The 11,096-nt window shown below is 35.3% G+C and overlaps 1 protein-coding gene across 1 annotated transcript; it reads right to left on the minus strand.

The window, feature by feature from the left end:
* pths (probable ATP-dependent RNA helicase DDX47) lies at positions 1 to 9,789 on the minus strand. Its single transcript, XM_072296781.1, has 9 exons — positions 9,544 to 9,789; positions 8,234 to 8,327; positions 7,555 to 7,719; positions 6,481 to 6,647; positions 4,954 to 5,190; positions 3,356 to 3,579; positions 2,209 to 2,341; positions 795 to 923; positions 1 to 234 (listed from the first exon to the last, which is right to left on the minus strand). The coding sequence occupies exons 1-9, from the start codon at positions 9,577 to 9,579 to the stop codon at positions 94 to 96; spliced, it is 1,326 nt and encodes a 441-aa protein (XP_072152882.1). The 5' UTR covers positions 9,580 to 9,789; the 3' UTR covers positions 1 to 93.
* Between the last annotated feature and the right edge of the window lie 1,307 nt (positions 9,790 to 11,096).

Raw genomic sequence — 11,096 nt, forward strand, 5'->3', positions numbered from 1 at the left:
TGAAATTCAACTTAATTTAATTTATTGAGAATTGAAACAATAAAAAAAATACTTATTTTATTTTAAAACATGTGTACATTCTTTTTCCGCAGGTTATCTTTTTTTGAATTTTTTATTTTTCTTCTGATATTTTATCCTCTTTCTTATTCCAGTTCCATCATCCAGATCATCATCAAGTGCAGTACTTTTCCGTTTCTTTTTCCCACTCTTTTTGTCATCAAGATCTTTGAGACCCTGCAAAAATACACAGCATAAATTAAGACTATTGCAGTAAAACAATTTAAAAATTGTAGGTAGACTCTTCATTCTATAAAAAAACTTTCGAGTAGATTCTAAAACTTCAGCTATTTGCTGCTAATTTAAGCTGTACTTGATAAGATGTAAAAGTAGAAGTAAGCTCTTCATTTTTTTTTACACCAACCGAATAAGTTATAGAATTAATTAATAGGCAGTAAGGTCAAACTGAGCTGCCTGAATGAATTTTCAGAAAAAAAAAGCTGGTAAAAAAGTACAAATAAAACAAGTGAAATTTTGAAGACCAGAAGAGCTTGTTGTTGTGCGTCATATTATCCTTAAGGACATTTCTCTTACAAAACAGAGATCAATACATACTCCTGGTAAAAATGTTGTGCTAGAGAAGGGTTGACTTTGACCTTGCATAAAATTTAACAGGTCTGAGAATTGTAAAATAATAATTCCAGTATGATTGATCAAAAGAAATAATTTTTGAGGTACACAAGGTGAGGGAAAAGGGACTAAGTGATGGTTTCACATCAAGCTTTTACAGTACTTACTATTCTAGCCATCCGTTGTGCATCTGTTACTCGCTCTTGCAAACACATGACTTCCTCCTCTTCTGTTTTATACAAAGGTAGTTTCTTGCCTATCAACTGCTCTATCCTTTGATACAGCTCCACATCATACTGTATAAGTTAAAAAAAAGAATTATCATGAAAGTTTCAGTGAGAGAACAGGGATTTTAGACAAGAATGACAGGTTCAAAATACAAACTGATTGCTTTCAGAGTCATAAATAAATTACCAAGTACTTGTTGAAACAAACATGTATATTGGTTCATCATGTACTGTATTTCTTGGTAAAAGAATCGTATGCATAGTTTCAATATTTGCCCAGTAGTAAGCAAGATTTTGGAATAGTGCTCTTGCCTCAGTAATTTGAGGATAAAACAAGTATGACTTAGGTAGTGTTTTCAGTGTATGATAATTTTCAATGGTTAATTTAATGCACTACAAAGGCTGTCTCAAAAGTAGTGAGCATGATGCTAACTCCATAACTAAAAAAACTTGTGACATCATCTTGGTTTCATTCAAAAGATCAACTCAAAAACAGTTGATTCAGACCTAGACCAACTTATTCTGTTAAACATTGACAAAACTATGACAATTTAAAGTTGACAGTTAAAAATTTGAGCCCTTGCGGGTCTTAGTGAATATTTCTCTTAAATTTTTTCCTGCTCAAAATTAGTTCCTATAACTACTCTTTGATGCTGTAGTTCCATCCAAGATACCTTCCAACTACAGACGATAAATAACAACAGTGTCTAGCTTTAGAGATAACTGTATTTATGGTAATATCCGTCCCCCAATAGCTAGATCAAAGTCCAATCAAGAGAAATGTTTGCCAGAAGGTGACAATTAAATATTGCATGTCGACAACGTAAGTACGCAATCACATGTCTCGCTTGCGGAGTCTGAAAATCTCCACCTCTATGTTATTTTTTTGAAGGAGAACACATTGACATCATTCCTTGAAGTTTTTGCAGAATTTTTTTCTCACAGAGAAAAAAAATCACTGCAGTTTTAAAGAATATTAAAAAGGCGAGTAGGTGAGTGGTTTAAATTGAGTGGTTTTCCGTTTAAAAAATAAAGTATGTCAGGAAGTCCGCAACATCGCAAACCGAGTTATATGATTGCCGACTTACACCTTCAATGTGTGTTGTAAGTGTTCTGATGGTAGTTTTCCATCCATTTTTATTCTATTTTTCAGGCATATAAATGGATTCTGAGAAGCAAACAGAACAGTGTTTGTGAAACATAATTGTATTCAAATTGGACTATCTGTAAGTGAAACTTTCAAAAAATGAAAGAAGACTTCTATGATGAATGTTAAGCGAATGCTTTAGCTGAGTCACAATTTCTTGGTGACATAAAAACTTCCCAAAAACACAAGAAAAAATAACCTGGTTACCTGAGTGACAAAAGTTATGGCAATTCCTGAGCGCCCAGCTCGAGCAGTCCGTCCAACTCGATGGATGTAATCTTTGCTATGAGTTGGAATGTCTAAATTTATAACTACATCTACGTGTGGAATATCAAGACCTCTGTAAAATTAAAAATCATGTTTGATATATGATAATAAAGAACATAGTTAGTACAAAATAAAAAAAAATGGAATTAGGAAATGGAAAATTAATTAAAACGTTTTGATTTCTAGATTCATTTGATAGAAATGGATATGGAAGAAAAAAAAAAATAGAAATAGTGATGATAAAACAAATTAAACCTAACATTGAAAAAACCATAGACAAAAATATACTAATTTTCATAAAAACTACTAAAGCTTCAAATCTCGGTTTAAGATAAATTTAGAGCCACCTGACATCAAAAATACCTACTGCAGATGCACAAACGAGTTGGCCAAGTAAAATATTTTCTTTAAAGATAATTACCAACCGAGCTGATACTAACTTATCAGGTCTTCAAGTCCAAGGACAAGATTGGTTGCTGAAGCGAAATATAGAGGCGTTTTAGATACCATCCTTAAAATTTCAAACGATCATAAGTGGTCTTGCCTCACGTGTACTTTTAATTTTGACTTGATGGGGGATGCACTTATGTGCAAAATACAACCTTCAACAAAAGTTTTTACCTCTTTTTCCTAAGGTACCTATATGTTTGCAATTTTATTTCTACAACAATAAAAAAAAGAAGAAGAATGCTGAAAATTGCCCAATCTCCGAGATAGAGACTTGCTTATTTTGAAAAGATCAACCTCAAACCTCTCACTGCTCCATGAGTTCATTTCCTTTACTCTATACATGGACGCTAAGATCAGTGATCCTAAGCTTGCAGATTTATCCGTGCTGCACGGACATTCCGTTTACCGACACCGACCGCGTACGGACAAAAACCTTATGGGAAAACGCTTCCCTATCTTAAAATATCCGTATGCTTGGCATCATAAAATGACGTAGCAGCCAATAGCAGCACAGAGAGCAGCAGAAGGTACGGGTCTCGCACATGGAGCACTAGAGAACACTGGCTAAGATTCCTTTTTTTGCAAGTGCCATTAGAGTTGAGAATGAATTTGAGAGGAAGGAACTCCAGGTATTTACCTGCTAGCAACATCAGTTGAGATAAGTATAGACCTAGTTTTAGCTTTGAATTTTGTGAGTGCAGCTAGTCTTTTGTTTTGAGACATCTGCCCATTGAGAGGAATGGCACCCAATCCTAGGTTCCGCAACATCAGGGCTACTCGCATTGTGTTTGCACATGTTGAACAAAATACCATGAAGGAATTTCCAGCCATTTCGTTTAATAAGTGAACCAGGTACACATCCTAGAAGCAAAAAAAGGTACATCGATTTTAAGTACACTTCGAAATCTTAACTTTTCTTGCCTTCATGAAAGGGCACACAAGATAAAAAATGCCTGAAAATTTTTAGCTCTGAGCTCCTTCCAATAAAAAAGGAAACAAAATTTCTGATATTTGAATAATAATTACAAAACAAGGCCCCCCTTGCAAATTTTACATAGCGCCCATTTTTTTAACACATAATCTCAACTACTCTCTTCCTCTCCAACTTTTCTCTCTTTCTCAAGAGATTTGAAGAAAATCAGAGCAGAATTAAAATGAAGGCAAACACCTTACTTTTCTTTTGAGTGATAAGCAGGTACATAGTAATTATTTGAATCTCTACGGCAGCGCTTACTTCCAAAAATTCATTTGATGAAAGGTGGGGTCAGCTGTTCTTTTCAAAGCACAGAACGTATTATAATCACTACTTTATAATTACCAAAATGTCATCTGGCCCTTATTGTTTCTTAAATAATGATACATTTCATGGGCTATCTCTTTGAATATAATATCTGGTACAGCAGCAACACTTTCTAAGAAATTGTATGGATCAAATTAAATACTTCGCCCTGCAGTTAACTAGTTAATATTTACTTCAAACTATTGAAGCAAAGCTAGGATTGGTAATCTGAATGTTTTGCCAAGATTATACGATTTCTGAATGTTGAGACAACTTTTTTTCAACTTTTGCCCTGTTCTGAGACATAAAGCTCTAAACTCGGTTCGAGTGACTCATAACTTATGGGAGGATGTAGCATTTTTCAATCTATGGATCTGGAAAAAATAAAATACAAATATACAACTCATACTTAAACTTGTAAAGCTATCACTTGACAGAAAAAAACAGTACCAGAAATTCCCTCCTCTGCAAGCCGCCTTCTGTGACCAGGTGGCAAATAAAGGGGGAATTATTCCTGGACCTTTCGAGAACCCCTCAAATTTGATTGAGGTTGAGCGTAAGTAGAAGAAAAGAATAAGGCTTGCAAAAAAGGACAATGGGCAAAACCCCCCCTGTCTGATTATTTCAGTAAGTATGAACAAAGGAATGATACATAGATAAGAAATCGATAACATGATGGTAGGCATGAAATTTTTTTAAAATGGCTTTTTAAAGAAAATTTTTGAATGTTGTGACCTGAGCTTGAACAATAAGACGAGACTGTGACACCTTATTTAATCACACATGATACACACGATAATCGATGAAAAAGTACAAAACTCAAAAATGTACTTGAAAGTGGGAAAAAGGAGGATCCCAAAACGACTGTCAGCATAATGGACTAAATATAACTCTTGGCAGAAATTAACCAGAGGAAAGCTTTAACATTCATACTACCAATAAAAAGAAACTCTAACCTTGAACTTAACAGGGATAAAAATGTAATACTGCTGCAACTGATCAACTGTTTGATACTTTGTTGAAACTTCCACTTTCACAGGATCTTTCAAAGAGGCTCTCTGCAATTTTTGAACTTTCTTCGTCATGGTTGCAGAGAAAAGCATTGTCCTTCTTTCTCTGGGAATCACTTTCAATATTTTGTCCACTTCTGTCTCAAAATCCATATTTAAAATTCTATCAGCTTCATCCATAACCTTCAAAAACATAAAAAAAACTAGTACAATCTGAAATACTTGGTATATGTAAATATTAAAAAAAAAAAAACAAAAAAAACACATGAACATAGTATATAGTACATAGTAATAATGAAATCTGCCCAATCTCCTAGTTTAAAACCATATTTCACAACAATACCTTGTTTTTCGGTAAATAATTTCTAAAAATCTTATTAATTGGGAACTGCGACCCCTCACTGCATCCCTTGAATTTTTTAGGGAGCTGGAGACTTTAAGAACAGAAGGGGAATTATAACCTACTAATAAAATGTGTCAAATCTCAAAACATTCTACACTAGCGAATTAAGACCTATCTTGTACAAACCCCTTCTCATTCTCACTACCAAGATGAATTAGGAAATTTGTCTGTAGTGTTTTACTTAAAAGTTTGATAAAAAAATATTTATTATGATGATTGGTTTCCAACACTGTCTGGAGGTTTTTTGAGATCTGATATTCAAAGCATTTCCGAGAATTTGGCTCATCACAATGGACCACTAGACAAGGTACGAATTTAAGCAATCTGATACATGTTTCTTAACCAGAATTTCACGTAGAACACGATTAGCGCAACGAATATTACTGAAACTAACTCCTAACGAAGATTTCAACGTTTTTATTTTACATTGGTTACGAGGAATTTGAACTGCCCGCTCACAAGAAACTCAAAGCTCTACTCGAGTCATATCGCGCGCTACAACGGTTTCAGCAAGCTTCTCCATCGAGCAATGTTCATTTCCCATCATATGTTGTTTAAACCACAAGAAATTTGCTATAGCTGAGCTAAACCGTCAAGATTGAGGTTTCCAGATTTTTATATCGCAGAGACTATCATGATGAACGTTTAGCGCGCGATGTGAATCACGTAGAGCATTGAGTTTTCATGAGCGGGCGGTTTGAATTCACGCATCATGAATCATTAAATATCTTCGTAAGGAGTTGATTTCGGTAACTTTTACTATGCGCATCGCGTTTTACGTGAAATTTTGGTTCAGAAACATGTATCAGAATGCTGAAATTCGTACCTAGTCTAGTGGTCCATTGTTTGTATCAAGATTCGCAATGACAGCCCTGTCTGAAATAGAGTTATGAAATAGAGAAATACTAATGTTATTAAAAATTTTATATTCTATTTTGTGGTAAAAATGATGGACTTTGCAGGGATGGCCAATACTGTGTGAGCACTTGCAAAATCTGTTCTGTTGAAGGGACTATTGCGCCATTGCGGTGAGAGAAAAAAGGTGCCTTTAGTGAGTGAAACATAATTACCAAAAATTTCAAAGCTTTCAAATTGAAACCTTTTGTGTTTTCTAAATGATCAACAAGTCGTCCAGGTGTTGCAATAATAATGTGAGGTTTTTTTGCCAACATGATTGCTTGAGACATCATATCCATGCCCCCCACAATGACGACACATTTCACCCCAATTCCTGCACCTGTGGAAAGAAGTAAAAAATTACTGTTGCAAAAAAAAAAAAAAGTCAGACATCATTCTTGCTCTTATTTATGTTGAATTTAAACTGAGCCATATACATAGGTTGTCCTAAAAGTAACGCAACCAATTCTCATACAGTCAAAAAATACAGCTGGCCAACTACAGCTGGCCAACTACAACTTGTGCTGCCTTCAAGAAATATATCAATTACCTTCCAAAAAAGCCCTCACTTGATTGAAAATTTGATAACTACTGTGCTGTTAAGATACACCATTGAGTAAAGCCCTAAATTATTTCACGACAGTTTATCAAGACAAAAGAGAAACACTTTTAAACTAAGATAAAAATTAAATTTTTGGAAGAAGAACCCTTTGAAAACAATTTCTGGCCAGAGAGTGATAAAAATAAATTTTACTCTCCATTAGAGGATTCAGATATTCTTTGATTTTCAAAGCACCGCCTATGACTCTTCAGAGACAGCTAAATTCTTTCTACTAATTTCTTAAAAATGGTCTACCTGAGGGCTTCTTCTGCAAGGGTTCTGAAAAACATTTTAACTACCCGTAAAGTCAAGCTGCGTACCTTGTAAACTTTTATTCAGTTCTGGGAAAAACAAAAGCAGCATTGATTTAGATCTGTAGACGCAATGAGGAATTAGTTTGATTCCTTTTTGCTCTGAGAATCTTGGCATAAATTGTGATTTGTGTGAATAATGACTGGGCGTTTTTATCATGTTTATGTGGTGATATGAGTAAAATACATGGAGAAAAAAGTAAATGGTGGGAATTAAAAATAAAGCAAAGGTATTGTATGTATACTTTCAATATATTCTCTTTTACCTCTCCACTGTAAAAAAAAAAAAAAAAAAAACAAGATTATATTAAAGAGCTGATAATGAAAAGAGTTACCTAAAGCCTCAAACTGTTCAGAAATTTGAAAAGCGAGTTCTCGAGTAGGAGTCAAAATCAATGCAAAATACCGTTGAGGGGTATCTAACAAGGCTTGCAAGATGGGTAGTGCAAATGCAGCAGTTTTACCGGATCCTGTCTCGGCTAAACCAATTATGTCATTTCCTGTTGATTACAAAACAAATTCAATTAGAAATACTTCATCTCAATGCCATTACGATTGGTAGATCAGAGGTCTGAGTGCTCTTGGCACCTTCTCATGCAAAAGGAATCTTGGGCAGCGGTGGTGGCTTGTCGTTTTTTGCAACGGGACAATGGTACAAACGTAGCAAAAGTTTCAAACAAGTGGAAAGAAATGTAATTTCATTACTGTTGATTGAAAATTTAATTGTTGCAGAAAATCAAACGCAATACATCATTTGAAAGTCTGTTGAAAGTCATGACTAAAAATATCAGTATTACATTGAAAAAATAGTGAAGACGTACAAAAATACTTAAATTCTGAGGGTCTTGGTGATAGATGGGAGGATAAAACAATTATGGTAGGAATCGGATTTAATTTTTTTAAAGTTACATTTCAATAAACACCTTATTTACAGTTGGGGAAAAATACCTTCAACCAAATATCAATGATTAGCGTGAGGATTTCTTGAAAATTTCTAATTTCATTTTATCATACCTTTCAAGGCGATTGGAATGGCCTCTTTCTGAATTTTTGTAGGAGCTTTCCACTTCAATGACTTGCACGCTTGACACAAGGAGTCAATCACACCCTAAAAAAAAGACAATTATTTCAATTACTCATGTGAATTTTAAAATCAGAAGTTGATTTAACTTAAAATATGTAAAAAAATAAGAGTGATAAAATTTTATATTTTCATGAGGGCACTTCTTAAATAAACTAGCAAGCTTTTTTTATGATATTATTCTACAATAATTGGATGAGGAAAAACAAGATTTCAATAATAGAGTTACTGGTCCCACTGCGTTTTCCATTGGATACAGGCATTTTAGAATATTAATAATTTCTGGAGAATTCCTCTTGAGGGGATTTTATGAAATTCATTTCTAGTTTTTTTATAGCAGGTAAAACAGTGGATATCTTCCAGCTCAACCTTATGGATAGTTCCAAATCCTGAAAAAATTAATGGACTTTCAATAGTCAGATATTCACAGCTAAAGTCTCTGCAAACTGGGTAAACAGTGTGGATTAGGGGTATGGTCAAAGTAAACTATAAGGGACTGTTCGGAAACGTAGTTACCCGATGCCATACGGACGAGTATTGTCAACTCCATTTGAATTACCGGATGACTTTTAAGTTTACAAATGGGTGCAGAATGTTTCTACAAAACGTCCAGCATTAAATGGAGGTTATCAGGACCATAGGAGTCCGTTCAGTATGCAGAGGAACCAAACTTTATTGGATAAGCTAACTTAGAAACCCAATCCATGCAGATCTCAATGAAGCAAAATGCACAGAGTTTCCTGATACTTAGAGTCAATTCAGTTCGATCGCATAAGTCCGCTATCACATATCTCGTTTGCAGTGTCTGAAAATTTCCGCCTCTAGGTTAATATTTTGAAAGAGAACAAGTTGATATCATTCCTTGAAGTTAATGCAGAATTTTCTCCGCACAGAGAAGAAAAATCACGACAGTTTTGAAGAATTGCCATTGAGTGGTGTTCCGTTTTGGGACATCACAAGCCGAGTTATGTGATTGCCAACTTCCACCGTCTTCACACCTCTTACTCCTAAGTTGACAAGGAGGTGGTCTTAAGTCGGTGGGCCTGACAAAAGGGGGGCTGAACTTTATTGGTATTTTGGCACTGAAATTCAGCATTCGGCAATGAGCCCGAACTGCACTGCCAGCCAATCACTAGCAGTAGAACAGACCGAGATGCCAATGCAACTCGTTCTGGGTATATTTAGAAGGGCTTGTTCTTCCCGACTAAATCCACCTGTAGATAAAAGAGACAATTTTCCTTACCAAATCTTTGAATGTGACAGGAGGCTCAGGGTCCATGATGATGGTCTATTTTACGTATAACAATTTTAGAATAAAAAAAGAATTTAATAATAACTTTTCCGGAGCTGGGATTCACTGGGACATAGTCAGAGAAGAGGAAATTGCGAGATAAGGTAATATCGCGTGTAGAGCTAACAAATTCATGGCCAGTTCACAGCTTAGCATGCGAGGCAACTTCAAAGGTAGGTTAGGAAATTCATGCTGTTTTTGTTTGGTCTTCTAACATTGTTGTCAATTTAGGGTCCCCCATAGCACGAATTGGGTCGGTGCTCGGTGGAAACATTTCTGCGGAATATCTGCCGGTGAATTCCTCATCAAAATTTCACGGAGAAGCCAAACAGGATTGTAAAAAGTTTTTACAATCAGAGAGAGTAATCCAAAATCCTTACAGATAGAAAATGTGAGGAAAAGAAAACTAATTACCACTAATCACCTAACACCTAATCACTAAAATCTGACCAATCAGAGGCTTGTCCGACAGTCGTGGAGATGACGTACCAAACCATCAGCTGGGTTTCAGCCAATCAGCGAATGCGATCTCTCTCGCGCCTCGCCTGACCGCCAAAAAATGTCGGTTCAAATGGATCCAAATTTGGCAACTTAAAAATCTATTTCTCCGTCATTTCTAGTCAGAAAAAAAAATCCGTAAAAATTGTCGACGCTCAACTCTCTCTATGAAATCACTTCATTAAATTATTTTGGATTTTTTTTTCTTTTTTTTTTCAGTAGGAGGCTATGTAAACTGAAGAAGTTGTTAGACACCGTACATTGCAAGCTGATCCCATAGCTGATCCCCCTCCTGCCCACAAGTAGCTCAAGAAATACTCTGTCTCCGTTGGTCTCCCCGGGCAATTTATTTTTTTTTAGAAGTGTCGAGTGCTACAGCTGAAAACACGCCTAGAAAGGAGTAATTATGTGTAAATGATGATATATTTGCAAGTATCGAAAGAATTGAGTGACAAAATAGGAAATGAAAGGCACCATGATGACACGGAACGCTACCCTCTTTGGAAAAGAAGCAAGTCATATAATCGGTGAAATGACACCTTATTTACGCCAAGGTTGATTGCTCCTTCAGATAATGGCAACCGAAAAATTTAATAGACAATGTAATATAGTTCGAGTAATAATACATTGTTGAGCAACGCGAGTAATTTTTGTGAAATACTTATACTTAAATTACCCCGCATCCTCATTCGGTATTTAGATTCAGGGTTGTCAGGTACAGCGAGAATTGTTAAAGAAAAAGTGAAAAATCAATGTTAAAAATTTGATTTTACTCGACAATCTGACAACTTCAAGTAAGGCACATGACGTTTCTGATGACGTCACTCATGTTAAGAAAATTGGTTCGTCTTATCGATGGCCACATCAAAATCCGTGCAATTTGTGCCATCTATCAAATAATTTTGAAATTTCCGGGAATCTAGTAAATTAAAACTGTTCCAAAAACAGGAAACCAAAATGCAAGCAGGCACAGAGATTTTTTGTCGCACGTATTTCTGAGAAGCCAA

This window comes from Bemisia tabaci, chromosome 2 (genome assembly GCF_918797505.1).
Source record: "Bemisia tabaci chromosome 2, PGI_BMITA_v3".
Classification (NCBI taxonomy): domain Eukaryota; kingdom Metazoa; phylum Arthropoda; class Insecta; order Hemiptera; family Aleyrodidae; genus Bemisia; species Bemisia tabaci.